This window comes from Cyprinodon tularosa, unplaced genomic scaffold (genome assembly GCF_016077235.1).
Source record: "Cyprinodon tularosa strain WSP-4 unplaced genomic scaffold, ASM1607723v1 ctg430, whole genome shotgun sequence".
NCBI classification, from domain to species: domain Eukaryota; kingdom Metazoa; phylum Chordata; class Actinopteri; order Cyprinodontiformes; family Cyprinodontidae; genus Cyprinodon; species Cyprinodon tularosa.
The window spans coordinates 950,655-971,127 of NW_024039153.1; the positions used below are offsets into that span (position 1 = coordinate 950,655).

Genomic DNA, 20,473 nt, shown 5'->3' on the forward strand with positions numbered 1-20,473 from the left:
GGGGCCTGCGCCTTTTGATGACGTCATAATATGGCAACTCCGCCCGTCACTATATGGCAACGCCACTCGTAACGATATGGCAACTCCACTCAAACAAACTACATTGCGCCCGCGGTCTCTATTTGTCACAAATCTAGTTTATTTAGCCAATAAACGGTAATCTTTTGGCACTGTCCGTTAATTGACCAAATACCTATAATACATTAAAACATTAAATTTTTTTTTTTTTACAGATTACATCTGCCTATGCTGAGATGCGTCAGAGCGTCCGCCATCTTAAATGTGGCAAATCTGCAGTTTCTCAGTCACTTAAACAGTATCAGAGGGACTTTAATCTCTGAATATACTTTGTATTCGTAGTATTTTTGTTTTTGTAATATTACAAGTTTATTTTTTGTATCCCTTTAGCTTCATTCTCCTGAATTTATTCTCGTTACAAATGCAGACCTCAATGCGGGCTCAATGTAGTTTGTTTGAGTGGCGTTGCCATAATGTGACGTCATCGGGAGGCGCAAGGCCCATGGCGAATTCGGTGACGTCATCGGAAGGCGCAGGGAGAATTTCTTCGTAAAATTGTCGGTTTACAAACCGCAATCCCGCTTTCGAATAAAACCTACACCACGCTATAATTACTTTAGTAAGCTGTCCAGACCAATCAAAATGTTTTGCGCAATTGTGCAAACGTTAAAACAATTATGTATTGTGACGTCATCAAAAGGCGCAGGCCCCCGAGTCAATCTGGCAGCCCGAGTCAATCTGGTACCTACACCGGAGACCTACTGGGACGTCACACGTCACGGTGCGGTATCGGCTGTTGATCAAGTCCCAGTGCTGTATCTGGTGTTTGTCACAACGCGCTATTATCCAAGTCATCTTGAAAACATTCTTCTTCCAAATGTTGGCTACATATTACAGGTTTTTTCTCTGGCCAGAAGTTCGATGGCAAATCCTCCCTCTTCAAGTTGGCGATCCAACGACCAACCCGTCCGTGGAGGATCAGGAATCAGAAAGGTGGAATAACTAATTTTTTTTTCACTTTTACCCGATGTATTCCAGCATCCAGCTGCCATGCACGTGGGCATTGTCAGTTTCACTATAGCTCTGGTGAATTTCAATGGTGAAGTCCTCTGGAAATCTTCAATAATTGTTGCTGATTGCAGATGTGTCTAGTAGTTCCCATTGATTTAGCTTGTAAAGCGGGGAGAATGGCGCTAGGCTTACCGCACCGTGACGTCACTGCTGGAAGATGGCAGGAGGGAGGGGCTACTATATTTGGGGGAAATGGCCAGTCCATGACGAAAATTATTATTTTTATTCTTTTACTGATTAATGCTAAATTTATTAAATCACTGCGAATGTATGAATTTCATGTATAAATAATGATCCATTGATCATTCCCTGCTGACTGGACTTTTCCTTTAAAGTAAAACCCATCATTGTGCACTAACTCACGCTGCATTCTCGGATCCAGTTGGAAACTTCCTCATCAGCAATGTCCTTTCTGCAGGTGCTCTTCAGGAGCTGGTCAGCGTTTTCCTCCTGAAGCTGAATGCTGCTGCAGCTTTGCTCATGAAGTTCTTTGTAGCGCTGCCACAGCTGAAGCAGAGCTTTACTGCTCTTAAGACGCTCTGCTATCTCCTCCAGTAGGCCAGTCCATCTAATTGTGTAAATTATCAGCATGTTATTAGTTATGATCAAATAAAAAAGCTTGGTTTTTACAGGCTAGCAAGGAAAAGAACAAAAAATATCTGTAAATCACCTTGCATTGACATCCTTGAGGGCATTGTTGAGGGTATCTGACACTGAAGGATGACACTCCCTCAGCAGTTGATGTGTCACAGCACCAAACTTTCTCAGGCTGCTTTCCTGTTTCTCCAGTTCTTCTTGGAGATCCTTAACAGGAGAAACATGCATATAGAGGTTAGTTTATGAGAAGACAGAAAAGGAAGATTCTTAGAAAATTACTAAGTTCTAGAAAGTGAATAAAAAAACTGCAAAGTACACAATTGGTTAAAAGAATATACCAATATTCTTATACTTAATATGCTCAATAAACAAGAAACTTTATCTTTAAGTACCTGCAAACTTTGCACCTGCAGCTGAACAGCCTCCAGGGAGCCAGTGAGGAGGCGGAAACGTGATACAGAATATCTTCCTTCCATCAGATAGCCGTTGATCTCCTCTGAAGCCCGTTTATACAGGCTCCGCTGATCCAAAACTGAAGTCAGGCTGATCTTTAACTGTCCTATCTGTTAACCATAAAATGAGAAAACACAAACCGGGAAAGATCAGACCTGAACAGACATCAGTGACTAAGAGGATATACAGGCAACTGGAATAAAACACGACAATCTGATGGATTAAAATAATCTAATCACCAAGTGGTCCAGATTGGCCCAGGTGTGATTGACACTTTGGAGGGTCTCCATGACGATAGCACAGGCTTCATCTGTCTTGTTCTGGACGAGAGCACAACCCTGCTCCTCTACCCTTTCCAGTTCTTTCTCTTTATCTTTCAGCAGCTCTTCCATTTCCTAAATCCGTATCAAAACAAAGTTTTCTTTAGTGAACACATAAACATGATTTTAACATGGTAATGCTGTGTTCTTGGGTAACATGTCAGACCTACCTGGCAGTCTTTGAGAGCATTCTGCACAGAAATCAGATCTTCTATTCTGTGTTTCCTCTTTAATCGCTCTTCTTGAGCTGTCATCCAGGACTTGAGGATCTGAACGCTGCTCTCATAGTCCAGCCACATCTTTAGAAGGCTCTCGAGGAGCTGGATCTTAAATATAATATTTAAAATAAATCATTAAGACTCTATAGCACAACGGGAACGAACATAGCAGAGATTTGCTCTGATATCTCAGTTATTATGACCTTACCCTCTCACTGATGCAGCCTTGCAGGATCTGCCAGCGTCGATTCATGGCTCCCAGACGCTCAGCGAAGTCGGTTTTGTCGCTTCGCTTACTCTCAACATCCTGACCACCAACCTGAAGAACCGACTGGTTGACAAAGTCCACAGTCAGCTGCTTACAGCTTAAATCGACTCTGAATCCCTAAAATTGAGGAAACAGGCAAGTCAACCAAAGAATTGGACCACAGATTATACATTTGTGGAAATATGAAAATAAACAATACCTTATATTTTTGCAAATAGTCTTGAATGACATTTGATCCGATGGCACTCTTAAGGTTTTCTTCGTCTTCCTCAATCACACTCTCCATCAGTGATATCCAGTTAATTAGCTCAGAAATGGCATGACGTGAGGCCAGCTTCTCCATTTGGACCTAGAAAGAGGGCAAAAATGGTACATGCCTTGACATGAAGGGAGAAAAAACGTGTGACTAATACTTTGAGTCAAATATAGCTTGAAATATGTGTTTCTAAATGAAGCTGTAAAAAAAAAAGTTACTATTTTCCCCGATGGAGCTAAACCTTTTAAGTGTTGGCTACATGTGACGTCACCTGATGCAGTTTCTCCTGAACCACTGGGATGCGTGTGAGAAGCTCTGCCCACTGACTGTCAATGCGAGCCAAGTCAGAGCGCAGCGCCACTGTGTCCACTTTCTTTAGCCGCAGCAGCTGGTTTCCCTCTGACACTACTGAACTCTTGAGACTTGACTTCCCTTCGACCTCTTTTGAAAACTCCTGGAAAGAAAAGTTTATGACCTGAATGTTTTTCAGGGAATAAGCAAAGGAAGCCTTAATCTGACCTTTTAAATGATAGGCAGCAAGGTTACAGATGAAGCCTACTGTGGGTCCCCCCAGCTCAGCCAATAATAAGCCACCAGTCAAACTGCATGGCTGGCTAGTTAAATGATTACAGAGGCTTCAACATTATTTAGTTAAATAATTTAGAATTTTCACGAGCATCTAAGTCAAGTTCCAACCTTTGGATTCATATTGGTTGTGAAATCTGTTGCTATTTTCTCTACTTGACCTGCTCTGCCCACCTCCTCAGATATGTAGCCAAAAAGCTGTTACTGACTCAAATATAAAGCAAATCTCTATGTGCCTGATCCTCTGGTTTGGTGTCTTAAAACAGGTGCAAACTAGACACTGACATTTTTTCGGGAATCCTACGGGTCACGGGATTCCTGTGGGATGGGAGTCAGTATTAGTAACGATCACGTGATCGGGACGGTACAGGATTAAACATTGACAGGAGCAGACGGGAGCGGGAGCAAACCAATAGTAACTAAAAAAAAAACTAGGATCGATGCCAAAAAATAAAATAAAATAGAAAGAAAAAAATCCAGTACTGGCGCCGTCATTTTGTAGTTTTTTTCCTTGAAGCCTACACTATAATGCGAGTCAAAAAAAACTACACGACCCAAAAACCAACAGTGCTTCCGCTCTGAGTTTTTCACCCGCGCTCAAAAACAACAATGGAGGGACCAACAGTTAGTGACGAACTCGACTCGAATGGGAGTGGTGCAGGAGCGGGAGTCATTCTGAATGGGAGCGGGATGGGAGTGGGAGTAATTTCACCAGGAGTTGGACGGGACAGGATTTAGATTTCTACTCTGGCCCGGGGTCGGGACGGGACACCTTTTTTTTCTGTGGGAGTGGGACGGGACAGGAGTGAAAATCCACTCCCGTGTCAGTCTCTACTGCAAACATGTTTTAATGCTCAAACCAGAGATTGTGCAAAGTGATTTGTGTTTGCCATTCGGCAAACAGAGTAAGGAGACTTTTTGCATGTTTTCCCTCATCAATATGGAGATCATATTCTAACTGTGGAAACTCATGGATGGAGGAAATGCAAATGTTAACATTTAACACATTTGTACCAAAATGATCAAAGTCAAAAACTGAACTGAGGTTGCAGTTTTGGTGTCTTTTTGAATTCTTCTAAAAGTCAGGTGCAAACTGATACAAAATATTTGCCACCATTGTTTCCACAAAGGAGGAATTGGCACACTGCCAGAGGATGGAGAGGAACTCTGTGGGCATGGCAACAGATTTGGACTATAGCAATAATATAAAATAATATCAATAAAGAAAAAAAGTCAACATTGGATGGCCACGAATAATGCAGCAGGATGGCAGACGATCCATAAAATCAAAAGCAAAGCAAAAGAAAAAAAGTCACTGAACTAAAACATGTCGGCTTGTTTAGTGAACAGTAAATATTAATAAAATCATTTATAATTTTTTCAATAATTATCGTTATCACTCCCATCTTCCTGGCTTTGAACCTCATCTTTCACTCTCAAACTGCCTCTGGAACATGCAATCTATTCAAGAGCAGCAATCTTTGCAGATAACCTGCAATCCCAACATTTATTTCACATTATTAAAAAATAATTGGAATCTGGACATCCAGCCCTATATTTTTAAGGACGTGAAACATATTTTGAACAATAAATGAGTCATAAAACAGAAAGTAAAGATGCTAAGATTGGACAGTAAAGCAGAGATGGGAAGTAACGAAGTACAAATACTTCGTTACTGTACTCAAGTAGATTTTTCTGATATTTTTGCTTTACTTTACCACTTATTTTTATGGCGACTTTTTACTTCTACTCCTTACATTAAAAAAAATTGGCTCGTTACTTTAGTTTTGAATCATTTCAGTGGAGTTACCGTTATTATTTTTCACGTCATCAATACCAAATTCAATCTAATTGGATGGGAATCTACGTTGCATTTGACGCACCACTACAAGATGAATCGACAGATTCGGCGGTATTCATTGGCGGCAAATCATTGCAGCTTGGTGCCGGTGGCGTTAGCATAGTAGCATGGACGACGAGATGATTGAAAATGAACACAACGGAGATCTAGTCCTATTGGCAGACATCCATTTAAAATGTAGGCAACGGCATGAAAAAAGTGGTTTCTACTTTTACTTTTATACTTTAAGTAAATTTACAAGCCTGTACTTTGTTACTTTTACTTGAGTAAAGAAGTTTAATCAGTACTTCCACTTTTACCAGAGTATTTTTTAACACAAGTATCTCTACTTTTACTCAAGTACGGAAAGTGAGTACTTTTGCCATCTCTGCAGTAAAGTAAAGTTGGAGCTTTGTGGAGGAAGGATGGCAAACAGTTCTAACTGACCTAATATCCCCAGCATTTCATTCCAGTCATTTCTTCCCCTGCTAGTCATGTTGTCTGTTAACTTTTCATGACTTGTTCTGTCTGCTACATGTTACAGATTGCATTAAAATAAATAACTAAAGTACAAAAAGTCAAATGTTTTATAAAATCAAAGCGTACACAAACTCTGAGGTACTAAATGCTGTCCTATATGTGCCAGAGCAGTTTTAATCTATCCAACAAAAACATACCTAAAATAGACAGGCGATGTTGCTGTCATTATACAGTGTTTGCACAGCATTTAACCATTTGGATTAGTTGTGAATGGGCGCCTGGTTAGGTGTATGTAGAAGTAGGATTGTTTGTGTCGAGTGGTTGTATGTGAGTTACACAAAGGTTAAAGGGCAGAACCCAGCATGAAGGAAACTGCAGCAGTCGAAGGCAGATGCTGACCCAGAGCAGTGATATATTCCCCTCAGTGGGGGCGATTTTGGGAACAGAAAACTAACTGCTATAAAACAATCTCAGGGTCTTACTTTAATATTTTTTTCTTCTACTAATTTCTATGTTTTAAATCGATGCTTAAATATCTGAGATTGATTTAGATCGGGCTGTTTTCCAGTGTGGTCCTGTTTCTCTGACCGTGACTGAGTGGATGTGCTCTCTTCATCCTCTGACATGGGAGCGGGCTCGGAGCTCGTCTGCCTGGCTGTGTGTTTCCTGGACGGGGCCGCCTTTTACAGCTGCTTTTTGTGTCTCTGCTTCTGTCTCCTTGAACCCCAGTGGGCCTCAGCAGATGGCCGCTCACACTGAGCCTGGTTCTGCTGGAGGTTTCTTCCTGTTAAAAGGGAGTTTTTCCTCTCCACTGTCGCTACAAGCATGCTTAGTGTGAGGGATTGTATTTGAGTCAATGAGTCGATACAATCAACTGGTTTTCCTTAGATAGAAAACTTTGTATCAATTTGACTGTATGATCTGGTTGAACTGTAAAGTGCCTTGAGATGACACGTGTTGTGAATTTCGCGCTATATAAATAAATTGAATTGAATTGAGGGTGTTTTTGATATTTCTATTGTAAATATACACTCACCGGCCACTTTATTAGGTACACCGGTCCAACTGCTCGTTAACACTTAATTTCTAAGCAGCCAATCACATGACGGCAACTCAGTGCATTTAGGCATGTAGACATGGTCAAGACAATCTCCTGCAGTTCAAAGCGAGCATCAGTATGGGGAAGAAAGGTGATTTGAGTGACTTTGAACGTGGCATGATTGTTGAGTATTTCAGAAACTGCTGATCTACTGGGATTTTCACGCACAACGATCTCTAGGGTTTACAGAGAATGGTCCGAAAAAGAAAAAACACCCAGTGAGCGGCAGTTCTGTGGGCGGAAATGCCTTGTTGATGCCAGAGGTCAGAGGAGAATGGCCAGACTGGTTGGAGCTGATAGAAGGGCAACAGTGACTCAAATAACCATCCATTACAACCAAGGTTGGCAGAAGAGCATCTCTGAACGCACAGTACGTCGAACTTTGAGGCAGATGGGCTACAGCAGCAGAAGACCACACCGGGTGCCACTCCTTTCAGCTAAGAACAGGAAACTGAGGCTACAATTTGCACAAGCTCATCGAAATTGGACAATAGAACATTGGAAAAATGTTGCCTGGTCTGATGAGTCTCGATTTCTGCTGCGACATTCGGATGGTAGGGTCAGAATTTGGCGTCTACAACATGAAAGCATGGATCCATCCTGCCTTGTATCAACGGTTCAGGCTGGTGGTGGTGCTGTCATGGTGTGGGGAATATTTTCTTGGCACTCTTTGGGCCCCTTGGTACCAATTGAGCATCGTTGCAACGCCACAGCCTACCTGAGTATTGTTGCTGACCATGTCCATCCCTTTATGACCACAATGTACCCAACTTCTGATGGCTACTTTCAGCAGGATAATGCGCCATGTCATAAAGCTGGAATCATCTCAGACTGGTTTCTTGAACATGACAATGAGTTCACTGTACTCAAATGGCCTCCACAGTCACCAGATCTCAATCCAATAGAGCATCTTTGGGATGTGGTGGAACGGGAGATTCGCATCATGGATGTGCAGCCGACAAATCTGCGGCAACTGTGTGATGCCATCATGTCAATATGGACCAAACTCCCTGAGGAATGCTTCCAGCACCTTGTTGAATCTATGCCACGAAGAATTGAGGCAGTTCTGAAGGCAAAAGGGGGTCCAACCCGTTACTAGCATGGGGTACCTAATAAAGTGGCCGGTGAGTGTATAGATATAGTTGTGCTATTTATGAAAAAGTGAATTTATTTGGCCTTACAAGAAAGGCAGCTAGATGGTCCTTGACAGTTTCCAGCTCCTGTGGGACTAAGACGGCCTGCATGCTCCAAAACTCCAGACGTTCCAGGGCAGACTGGAGCCACTCACTGATCTCCACACACTCCTTTTGATACCTACAGAAAACAACATTCAGATAAAAATGAAATACCCTACGTTAATGACGATATCCAAGTCTGGTGAGTTCGTTAAAAGCAGTCTAAGTGTTTCTGACCTGGTCCAGTGTTTCAGGATTGCCTCCAGGCGCTGCAGTTCCTTGTTGATCTTGGTTGTATTGTTAAGCCAGTGTTCCCCTAACAGCGCCAGCTGATTCTCCAGTGTTGGACAGCTAACTGACTGTAACAGATGTCTACCATCATCCAGCACCTGGTGGAGCTTGTGTTGGTGCTCTGTCAGTCTTCCCTTTAGACCCTATAACAAGTGGAACCACGGAAACAAAAACATTTTTCTTTAATTGATGGGTGGAAACTGGAAAGGATATGAGCAAAATCAAATCAACCCCGAATGTGCTTAAATCTTTAATCTGCAAAATTAAGTTCTAGTAAACGACTGAATAGCAGAACAGTATTTTTTATTTTAAAAGGCAACTGGCAATTTAAAATAATTATATTAAAGCAACCAGGTCAACTAACGTATTAAATAGGAGCATGTTGTTCCCTTAAAATGAAACTGATATGCTGCACCTGATACAAGGAGATTCTGTCCATTAATCTGTCTTCAGTTTCTTCCACCAGACCAGCAGAAGGGATGCTGCCTTCTACTGCTTCTAGCTGCCGGTTCAGATTCTGGTAGTCCTGCACTAAACGGCACCAAGTCTGTTAGAAAAATGAGAGACAGGAAAGGTAACCATTAACAAATACAATCTGAGTGGCAGAATATAAAATATGATTGCTTATGTGTTGATATTTGTTTTCATAAAGGTAAAAAAAAAATAGCATTTTTCTCACCTCCAGGATGCTTTCCAGCTCAACACCTTTACTGTGTGCTTCTTTTAGGACCCGCCGGGTCTCAGCAAGCGTTTCCTCCAAGGTTTGGTTTTCTTTGGGAAGCATGAGGCAACTGATCTTTCTAAAGTAGGTCTCTGTTAGAATCATGTGGGACTCTAGACCCTGGAAAAACTCCTAAAAACAGGATGACAAACAATTCAATCAGCTGATTTTTTCCTAATTCACCAAGGCTTCCTCTCTAACAATGACTGTAGGTATTATTCACTCCACTGGAACATTTTGTCATTTTAGAACATAACCTTAAATATATTTAATCCAGTTTTACATGAAAGACAAAAACATAGCTTAAGACAACATGAAGATTGTACTGAGTACTTTATAACCGCTATGTGCATAATATAGTTCACTTTCATTATTGAATTATTCACTACATTTTGTAATTCAATTGTATTCAATTCACAAGTATGTATAATCCCTTAATACTAAATACTACAGCCAAACATGGATCTATATGCTGCAGAATAAAACTAAATTACATTGAAATAAACGCCTACAGAAATACCAAACATCATGAACCCTTTTTCTTTCAACTTAACAACTATGAAATATTTAGTTTTTCATGTAAGTTTCCCCAAATATGCATAAAATTTTGTGATATTAACATGTTAAGGTGGGAAAAAGCAGGGTGTATAAATACTAATCACTGTAAAACTGAAACTACCTTATGCTTGTCAAGATGACTTTGCACCTCCTCCACAGAGCTAACGACAATTCTCTGATCAGCCGCCATTTTGTCCTTTGCTGTGTCAACCAGGTCAGTCAAGTCCTGCAGAGCACGCTCATACTGCTCCTTCAGAGCGATGTTTTGGTTCAGCCCGCCGCGTCTCGAACCCACTGTCATCAATAGCTCCTCATATGAATCCTACATGCAGAAAAAAAAATGCTGTTTTGTTGATTCTTTGTTTGCCAAAAAAATAATAGTGATTCAATACAGAACAAAAAGGGAAAAACTGATTTGAAGCAGCTCAGAATACACTTGAATATAATCTGCATCATCATTTACCTGCAGTTTAAGCAATTTGTTTGCTGAAATCTGATCTGCCTGCAGTGCTGCTCCTCTGGTTTTCAGCTCTGTGATTCTCTGCTCAAAATCTTTCAAGGTTTCCTCGGCACTTGCAATGACCTTGAAGATAGGAATGGCATATTTTTCTCTTTTTCTTGGAGTATTTTTGCCTTTCATAATGAGAGCATGGTACTTTAAATTCATTACCTCCATTTGCTTCGAAGCTGGTCTATCCATTGCTCCGGCTAGGGCTTGGAGGATCTGGCATTTGGTCTCAATTAAAGCAGTTTGGAGAAGCTGCAGCTCAGTCTGTTTAAAGATGAAATATGACTTATGATTGACTGCTACCATGTGCAATAACAGGGCTACTAATCAAAGAAGCATAAAAAAATAAATATATCAAAGCTAAACCTGGTAGGCAGTGAGCTCATGTGCTCGGGTCCTCATGTGGTCAAGTCGTTGAGCCAGAGCATCACCAATAGTTCCTAATCTCTCTTTAAGGCAGTCCAGATTGTCTTCCAGCAGCACCTGGTCTTCACGTTTTAACCTGGAAGATCCGGCTAGCAGAGCCTGGCTGAGCTTAACCTCTTCTGTCAGATGTCTCACTTCATTTTCAAGGTTCTGCAAAAAAAAAAAAAAAAATTTCCTTTAGAAAAAGTACAATCTGCTTTACAGTTTAATAAAGACGTACAGTGCAAACAAAACCTCAGATCTGACCTCTCACGAATGTTAAAATTCTTTACGAAAATGTCTAAATATAGAATAATGTGCTGAACTCTGGAATTAAAAGTTGTCTTCTGTTCAAAAGAGAAAATAATCATTGAATGGAGGAGGCGTTTATTGGCCTGGAGAGGGTCAACATATTCTCATTATCAGTTCGTATGAAATCGTACGAAAAGTTATGCACAGTATTTCGTACGTTTTTGACGTTTTTCCTCGAAAAAACAGACGAAAAAAGCAGATCCGTGGAAGGACGTAAAACTGGGAAAAACAGTGCAATAATTACTTCTTCATGTCTCTAACTACGTTGCTTGCTGTTTTGTATCTTAGGGTTAGGGGTTGGGTTAGGGTCAGGGTTAATTGTATGTTAAATTCTATGTTATTGAATGGTGCGTAAGATGCGCAAGGATATCTTGTCTTGAGGCAAGACGTAAAAATACGACGAAATACCACGAAAAAAACGTCTAAAAGTACGAAATTACGGTGCATAACTTTTCGTAGGATTTCATACGAACTGATGATGAACTGAGAGGGTTTATATTATCAGAGGCAGTGGTTAAAAAATGACAAAACAGGCACCGAGCTCCAGCTGGCTCTCTCTTTGGAGAAAGCTAATTCAGCTTCTTGCATCTCACCCTTTTACTCAGAGGCAACATTTCCTGACCATAAACGTGGAAAGGAGCATAAACCGCTTGGTATATCGAGAGCTAAGGCTTTAAGCTCAGAACAGCAAGCCTCAGCGCCCTCCCCTGACAGGGAGAGGGCAAGCAACCCTTCACTGGTCGAGAATTCTGACATCAGAGGAGCTTCATCCTTTCAGGCCAAACTGTAGGTTGTTATTTGAAGGAGCCAGCAGAACCATGTCATCTATTAAAGGAATAGTACACCCAAAACATGATTAGCCTTCATTTTCTACTCACCCCCATGCTGAACAACACTCTGGAGTACTTTTTTGATATCTCAAATGCATCTGGAGATCTGGGAGGCTTCTTGCTGTCTGCTGACATTCAAATAATGGAGGTCTATGGTGCCCGTGGCCATTTGTGCCTCAGGATTCACCTAATACCAGTGTCCACCACCAGGTTTGGGGTTAGCTGCTACAAAGGGCATCACTAACCTTGCAATAATAGCTATTGACAGCTGCATTGACAATAGCAGCTCTTTGTCCACACAGAATATCTCACAGCCCCAGATGTCTGCCAGACAGTCCCAGCAGACATTTGCTACAGGATTTGGCCTGCTCCCTCACCACCTAGCAGATCCAACTCACCACCAGGTGAGCAGACTGATGAACAACCTCCTGCTTGAAGATAGATAACCAGCAAACACCCCATGCAGGTGTCACTGTCATTGCCCATATGGGCTAAATGTTTATGGCTTGATTACTGATACATAAAGTTACCTTATTCTGATGGAATATTGTGCCTTTACAATATAGCTAGAGAAAAATGTAAATGTTCTACCTCTTGATTCTGTAATTGGGTCTCTGAATTTTCAGCTAAGAGCACCGGGCTGGAGAAGACGTTGTTTTCGACACCATCCAGCCAGGAGGAAGTGGTTGACACGGCTGTGAAGAGCTGCTGCTCCATCTGAGCCACCTGTGTTTCAGCTCCACCGCCAGCCTTTGTAGAAACATGCACGGGGAAAAGAACGTTACCAAATCGATATTTACCTGCAACACACGTTAGAAGGAATAAGTATCAGAAAGGGGATAACCTGAGTGGTCATTTCTTCAACCGTCTGTCTGAAGCTGTCATAGAGAGTTTGCAGAGAGGAGTTATCGGGTTTGGTGTCTCCTTTAAACATTGGCCCAGCTGATGTTACACGAGTAGCTCTAGAAAACACCTGCAAACAAACAGAGGCCAACCAAAAACACATTAAGACGTTCTCTGTCATACTCAGTGTGAACATAAATAAATCAATAGATGAATAAACTATGTAGTACTGGCTGCTTCTGGTCCTGCTCCAGAGTTTTTTGTAAAAGCTGTAATTTAGTTCTGAGCTCAAGTCCGAGGCTTTCCCATCTCTGCTTCATCTGGTCTGCTCTGCTCTCAGACAAAGCTGCCGGGGAAAATGGCTCCGTAGTGCTGCAGAAAAGAAGCACATGTGTGATTAGTGCTGTTTTAGTGAAGCACAATCTAATTAGAGGCGTGTTCCTAAGATACCTGGAACTACTGGGTGATGACTGCTGGATGAGAATTTCCTCCCCTCTGCTGGCGACTGACTGAAGCAGCTTTTTCTGCTCTGCAAGCTGCTCTTCCAGATCCTTCACAAAGACACACACAGATTAATGAAAATAAGATTACTTCATTCATTTATTTTGATACAACTGTATAACCTTCCATTATTCTCTATAGTGAGTGCGCCTTACGTTACACATCCATAATGCATAACTTTTTTATGTTCTGCTGTCACAAATGTCACGTGACAGACCAGCACAAAGTGATGAATTACAGTAAATTTAAAGACATTCTTTATAACCTTTAATTGTCCAAGTTCCCATTTTTTGGTAATTTGAATATAAACACCACTTTGTAGCAAACATGCAAAATAGCAAAGTCAAACGTGGTCTGCAGTGTCTGCAGGGTCTGTCTTAAAGGTGAGTTGAACTGCTTCATAGAATAGCACCAGTAATCTAATGTTGTTTACTGTGTAAAAAACAATAGTTAAAGAGCTAAAAAGTAAAAAAAAATCTACCAGCAAATTTCTTGTAGCAGCATTTTTTTTTTATTATTACATTGACTTTGATATTTTGGTATGAAAATATATATTTTTTTATGTTACAATAGTCTTGTTATCTCCTCCAATTACACTCTTGAATTGGAATTTTTGAATGACAAAGTATTTTACTCAGAGACCTATAAAGGCTTTAGGTTTAAAAAAAATATTCAAAACAAGGGATGAAATGAAAAACATGATCAATTGTAATTAATTGATAATTAAAAAATAATGCACTTATTTAATACTTGTAAATAATTAAGTAATTAAGCTACACTTAGTATCCAGAACTCATGAAGTGGTATTCTGACCACTGAATGTAGGTTTTCTTACAGACATATAAGATGTGTTTAAAATAAGCAAAACATTTTTTTACATCTATTTTTTGCTTTGCTTTGTGTCACATTTATGCCAAAATGACAGAGAACAGAAAAATCTGCACGCAGGAAGGCTTTGGGAAGAGAAAATAGCACCATGTAGGCATCCCACGCTTGCTTGGCTTGGGATCTCTCCACGAGTGTGCCACAGCGTTCCACTTTCGCACGTGTTTCTGTTCAGCACCTTTGCTTGCGGACAGCTTTCTTCATGCAGGAAGCAAAATATGTTTTGACAGTCGGGCAGAGACAAACCTCTTCTGTGAGCCTCCTCCTGATTGGCCGTACACACATTGTATGCTTTGAAAATGTTTGCGCGAAGCAAACGTTCTTATGAGTTTATGAGAAAAGAAACATCTCAGAGGAAAAAAATAAGACTAGGGTGTATTTGGGAGATTATTCTAGACCAGGCGGGTTAGGTTTTTCACAACGGGCCTTTATCTTTCTCACCTACATACCCTGAAAAATTGTCCACTATGCCTTTAAGATCCAACACTATTTTTTTTAGGTAAGATTTTTTTCTTTTAAGATTATTTTATTCAATATTATTGGTAGATTAATCCATTACCAAATAATCAAGGGCTGTAGCCCTAAAAAATAAATATTGAAAGTGTAACAAGCTCACCTTGGTAGAAAATCCAAAGGGATCAGTCATTACTTGTGTTAATTATTAATAGCATTATAAATAGTGATAATTGAAAATTAAAAATAAACTGTCATTCACCTAAATGAACAAGCCAGGCATGAATCATATTGTTAACTTTTAAGGAGCTACAGAGCTCCACAGCTAAGGGGAAGAGTTATCAGTAAGACACAGAAATCTCCCATTTTTACTAGTATGCAGGACTAATTAACCATAACAGTACCTTCTGTCTCTGCAGACTGTCTTCATGGTGTTGTGTCCGTGTGGTCCGAGCCTGGGCCAGCCAGTCCTGCACACTGGAACTTGAAGAAAGACTGGAGTCTGATTCACTATCTTCTGGCTCCTGTAGTGAACCCTGTAAAAGCAGCAGCAGCAGTTTAGAGCCTGTAAAACAGGCTAAGATCTAAGATGACCAAATGTGGAACCATTTCCATACTGTAGTTAAATTAAAAATAGAACAAGACAGAAACAAAAGCCACAAAAACACATAAAGCTATAATTGCTTCATTCTTAGAAGAAAAAGCTTCAAACAACAAGACAATTAAAATATAAAACAGTAGGTTTAAGCAACCATGGTTTTTGAAAAAGGCCCAGTGATGTCACTGGTATAAAAACAAAGCAGAATGAAAGACATTGTTGTGTATTATGCATCAGTGCATCCCATCGTTTAAGCAGGCGGTCTGCTCACCTGCATGTTAAGCTGTTTGTCCTGTAGAATTCTCTGTAGCTCCATTAAACCACCCTTTAACGTGCGTAACCTTGCAGCCAACTCCTCAGCCTCCTCTCTGGTGTCTGTTCGGCCCTCCCGCAGCAGGTTCTCGCTGCGCACCGACAGCTCTGTGAGGGCCAGCACCTTTTCTTCAATCTCCACCAGCATGTTCTGCAGAAGCAGGAGCAGAGAGGCCAGCTCAAACATGACGTCTCCCTTTTGATCTCCTCGATCTACACAACAGACCCTCCGGGCCTGGCAGCTTTCCCCGGCCACAGGGCAGAGAAAGCCCTCATCCTTGTCCCACCTTCCCAACCTTTGCTCCTGTTTAACATATTAGCGGTAATCCTTCACGCACCCTGCTCTGCAATGCACAGCCTCTCAGATACATTTAATAATGATTCTCTTGCGGTAAACATCCTTTTAAGTCCCTAAGCTCAACAGTGCCCAATGATATGTGATGTTTCCTTTTCTGAGCACGCGTTAGTTTTCCAAGATCATTGCTTCTCCTTTGAGCTGCTGAGTGGCAGCAGGTTCACCCTCTTCCCCGCCCTCCTGTCTGTTCCTCACTGCGCCCACTTGGATATTCAAGTAGCTTTGTCACTGGCACAAATAGCAAGCTGTTTTAATTGTGATAACCCCTCCCCATGTTTCTGTCACGCCTCTGTCCCTCAGAGACCTGGGTATAATCTTCTTAAGGATGGTGCTGCAGTCACTTAGCAGGCCTACCATCTGAATGTGGCTTTAACTTTGCTAACCCTGTTGTTTACTCTCTGTAAAGCTGCGGCCCTCTCTGTACCAGTATGTAGTGAGCAAAATATTCAAATGAAAATATAAATGTTTAAAAATTATACCAGATAAATCACTTTCCACATGTAAAAATACCTTTTCTATGACTACTTTTACAAAACACTGCCCCTTTTACTCAGTTCATTTAATATATTTATATTTCAGTCCTTACCTGGCATTCTGTGAGCTGATATTTTTCATCCGTCTCGTCTGCAGGACTAGTGTGAAGAATGGGCATTGCAGCAGTTCGAGTTCTGGTCAACCACTCATCCAGCTCAGCTGCTTGGGTGAGATACGTCTGCAAAGCTCGCTCCTGATGCTGAACCTCCATATTGTCAGTGGCGCGCTCCTGCAACCAGCCAAAATAAATAAATGTAATAAACATTTTTAAATGTTGTTTATTTAGAAAAATAAAATAAAAAATAATAAGTAAATAAACATATGCTAAACAGTGAATAATATCTGATAGATTAGAAAAACAATAAAATGCTAGTGATTAGATACACAACCTCTACCTAGAATAGCTGCCATGCTTAGTGTTGACAAATGTACCTCCAGTAGTTGTTGTTTCCCAGAAGCTTTCATATGGATGGTTGCCATTCTCTCTGCCAACACAGCCAGAGAAGACTGCATAGCAAGGTGGTCAGCCAAATCGGAGTCCACAGCATTGGTAGCAATGTCCTCTGTGAAGCCTGCCTGCAGCCTATCGATTTCTTCCTGGACTCTCTGTATCTCCTGCATGAGATCCTGCACACAACGATACAAAGGTTAGCCTGGTATCTTTTTAATCTGTTTCTGAAATTCCTTTAGTTTTACGCCATGAATATGTATTGTTCTGAATGAGAGACATGTCAGGTCTAAGGAGCAAATCTAGATTATCGTTTGTTTTGGAATTAGGTTTATAATTTTTAATGGCCAAGTTTGTGCACACAAATAATAAATGTGATTGAAGTTCCACTTTGCTCTCAATTCAGTTATTTTAAATATAATAAATATAAAGATGAGAAATAACATTTTGTATGCAAAAATATGCATAAACAGGGTTTCAACAAGAGAAAGACATGGTTGAATTAATGTTAACATGCATCTGAGCGCTCTGACTGTGGAGAGGCTCTCTCTGACCGGATCCACTTTGCATTTAATCAACTGACTTCCTGCCTTAACGATCCGCTACGTTGTAGATCAGTGGTTCCTAACCCAGGTCCCCAGGGTCCCTCTACCATGGCATGTTTTGTTTTATTTTTTTCTTGTGAGAGCATTACAATACAGAGGTAGTTACTTTCAGGGAATGCACAATGTTACTACCGCCACTCACAATAAATTTTTGTATGTATAAAATTATAGACAAAATGTAAACAAAATACACAAGTTACATCTGAAATTACATCTACCAACTTTGAACAAACAGGGAAAGTGTTAGGAATCCAGTCTGTGTGGGTTGTGTTTTTGTTTGTATTCCCTCCACCACCAGATGGTGCCTGGTTCTCGTTGGCCTTCTCACACACCTGCGGATGGTTGCCTCATTACCAGAGGACTCTTAAGCTGCTGACTGCCACTACCTCACGGCAGAGTGTTTGCCAGTTTTGAGTACTCTAGCCAAGCTGAGTTTTGCTGAGTCAAACTGAGTTTTCTTCAACCTGAGTCTTAACATTGTTTTTTGTATTTGCCTCTCGGCAGGAAGTCATCCTGAAAACTGGATGTTTTGGACCTTCCCCCCCCGGAAGGATCATCTGAGCTTCAAACTGAGCTGGGGATTCAAACTGGAGGTCTGGATCTACTTTTCCCCAAAGGATCATCTGAGCTTCAAACTGAGCTGGGGATTCAAACTGGAGGTCTGGATCTACTTTTCCCCAAAGGATTGTTTGAGCTTCACACTGAGCAGGGGATTCATCTCCACGAGATCCGTTCAAGTACCGAAGGAAATCTAAGTGGCAGTCAGCTCCTCCGTTCCTCAAGGAAACAACTTAACCTGGGTAAATCCTGTCAGCCCTCCAACAAGCAAACCTATTTCTGGAACAATCCGCACCGACTGGATTCAAAGAAAGACACCATTTCTGGAAACGTGAGTCCTGTTGCCTTTACTCCCTTTTGCAAATGAAGCTCAAGTTTCCCACTGAGCCTGAACTAACCACAGGAACTTCCCCTTCTCTTTTCACTCCCCATTTGCCATCGTTCAGAGCAGCACTGGCCCTATCTCTACCAGTTCTCCATAAACCTGATAAACCTTCCCCTGGTCTCTCTGATTGGTTTTCTGCATGTGGGTCAGATCTTTGAATAAAATTATGACAGAAAGACAGATCTACCTGAAAAAACAGGAGTAAATTATATATCAGGCGGTTTTGAAATAAAGTATGAGAGATACATTAATATATTAATCCTTAGACACTACAGAGCATAGATTAAATAACAGGTCATCCATTCCATACTTCTGTTTGTTCAAGTCCAGCATGTTTAACCCACTTGGGCCACCTCTTAGTGAATATATTTTTCTGAAGGCGGATGGAGAAGGTGATCCTTTCCATAAGGTAAATGTCCTTTACGATACTTGCCCACTCTTGTATTGTGGGTGGTTCGGGGACCAACCAACGTCTTGTGAGCGCTTTTTTACCCGCAGTTATCAGAATATCAACACGGCATGTTTTAGATGCGTCTCTGTTCCATCACACCTGACCAATTAATGGCTTCTCTTCAGCAGCCACCAAGTGCTGCAGAAGGCTGTTAGACACCCGGGTAGTCAGGTGTGTGGCAACAAAGGAGACAACTAAAACATGCGGTGCAGGGGTCCTCAAGGACCAGGGTTGGAAATCGCTGCTCTTGATTAAAATGGAGTTGAAGGGCTAAAAATAGAACAGCCATCTATTTCAGAGAAGTGGCCAAAGTGTCTGGGACACATAAAAAAATGATGTGGTGCAATGGAACCACTCTGATTGGCTATAACTACCGCGATCAGCTACGACGGCCCGGTGGAGCCATGCCTTGACGTCTAGGCGCCGCTTCCACATCCAGTGGAACCCAAAGATAATACTGATCAGAAATAATCACTAAAATATTGCTAACAGGTTTTCTGGGCATTTTTACCTTCGCCAACTTGTGTATTATTGGTCAAATATAGCAATATTCAGCTTTAAACAGCTTTCAAATCATACAAACAACTTTGTGCTTTTGCAAAGTTGGCCAAATAAGAAACAGACAAAATAAAAGGAAAGTTACATAATTAACTAAAGTTTGATGAATCCTGGATAACCACCAGATATTTCCTATCAGACATAATGGATAATGAATAATGGAGCAAGTAATAAACAGGACTCACCTCATGGACTTTCATGTGGCTATCTGGGCTTTTGTCTGCCTCCAAAGGTTCACTGAGCTTAGACTCCAGTGTTTCCATTATAGAGGAAATGGACTGCAGAGAACCTTGGTAATGCTGCTGTTTTTCCAAAGCTTCATACAAGGATCTCTGCTTCTCACTTATCTGCAGGTCAATCAGTAATAAAACACAGGAATTCAATTCAAATTGCCTGAAACATCAGTACAAATATCAGCGGTTCATAATTATTGCTTCCAAACAGCTTTCCTATAATTAACTGCCTCTTGCAAAGCTTGCTTTAAAACACAGTTTCATTCATATTTGGTTAAATGAAATAAAGTTCAGTGGCTTAAATATAAAAGACATGGTCATTTATACCAGTGCATTAAAAATCTTATTCAAAAGCTGCCAAAATCTTTATTATTACTTTTTCACTATTATTAAGTGTATGCTCATTATTACAATTTGACATACAATAAAATGTCAGATAAAGCATTGGAGTGATGTGTTCTGCAGCTGTATTGCCCCCTGCACACTACCAGTCAGCTGCTTATAAGAAAGACAAATTCAGCATTTAGAAATAATTTCAATTACAAAACACACGGGTCGTTAGCCACATAGCAGCATTACCAAGATCATATCCTTGCAACCTCTTGCAGGATGACACATCACTGCTGTGTCATCCTGCCTTGCTGCCTATGCCCGCATCACAATGTTTGCTGCATACAAAGATGGCGGACCTATTAGAAACATGGATTTGATGAACACAAGAGCATTAGCTCTCCTCTTCTGATACACAA

General features: G+C 41.0%; 1 protein-coding gene across 1 annotated transcript in view; it reads right to left on the minus strand.

The window, feature by feature from the left end:
- Positions 1-20,473, minus strand: part of syne1b (spectrin repeat containing, nuclear envelope 1b) — a 178,025-nt gene that overhangs the window by 40,751 nt on the left and 116,801 nt on the right. The window contains exons 96-120 of the mRNA XM_038299516.1: positions 19,677-19,838; positions 16,919-17,113; positions 16,539-16,715; positions 15,557-15,748; positions 15,092-15,223; positions 13,299-13,399; positions 13,079-13,220; positions 12,850-12,978; positions 12,597-12,755; positions 10,825-11,034; positions 10,621-10,722; positions 10,414-10,533; positions 10,072-10,272; positions 9,351-9,524; positions 9,087-9,218; positions 8,618-8,814; positions 8,387-8,519; positions 3,473-3,655; positions 3,145-3,294; positions 2,886-3,062; positions 2,630-2,785; positions 2,379-2,534; positions 2,079-2,249; positions 1,760-1,893; positions 1,453-1,657 (exon numbers count right to left, since the gene is read on the minus strand). Coding sequence (XP_038155444.1) covers positions 1,453-1,657; positions 1,760-1,893; positions 2,079-2,249; positions 2,379-2,534; positions 2,630-2,785; positions 2,886-3,062; positions 3,145-3,294; positions 3,473-3,655; positions 8,387-8,519; positions 8,618-8,814; positions 9,087-9,218; positions 9,351-9,524; positions 10,072-10,272; positions 10,414-10,533; positions 10,621-10,722; positions 10,825-11,034; positions 12,597-12,755; positions 12,850-12,978; positions 13,079-13,220; positions 13,299-13,399; positions 15,092-15,223; positions 15,557-15,748; positions 16,539-16,715; positions 16,919-17,113; positions 19,677-19,838 — 3,990 coding nt within the window. The remainder of the gene's footprint in view (positions 1-1,452; positions 1,658-1,759; positions 1,894-2,078; positions 2,250-2,378; positions 2,535-2,629; positions 2,786-2,885; positions 3,063-3,144; positions 3,295-3,472; positions 3,656-8,386; positions 8,520-8,617; positions 8,815-9,086; positions 9,219-9,350; positions 9,525-10,071; positions 10,273-10,413; positions 10,534-10,620; positions 10,723-10,824; positions 11,035-12,596; positions 12,756-12,849; positions 12,979-13,078; positions 13,221-13,298; positions 13,400-15,091; positions 15,224-15,556; positions 15,749-16,538; positions 16,716-16,918; positions 17,114-19,676; positions 19,839-20,473) is intronic.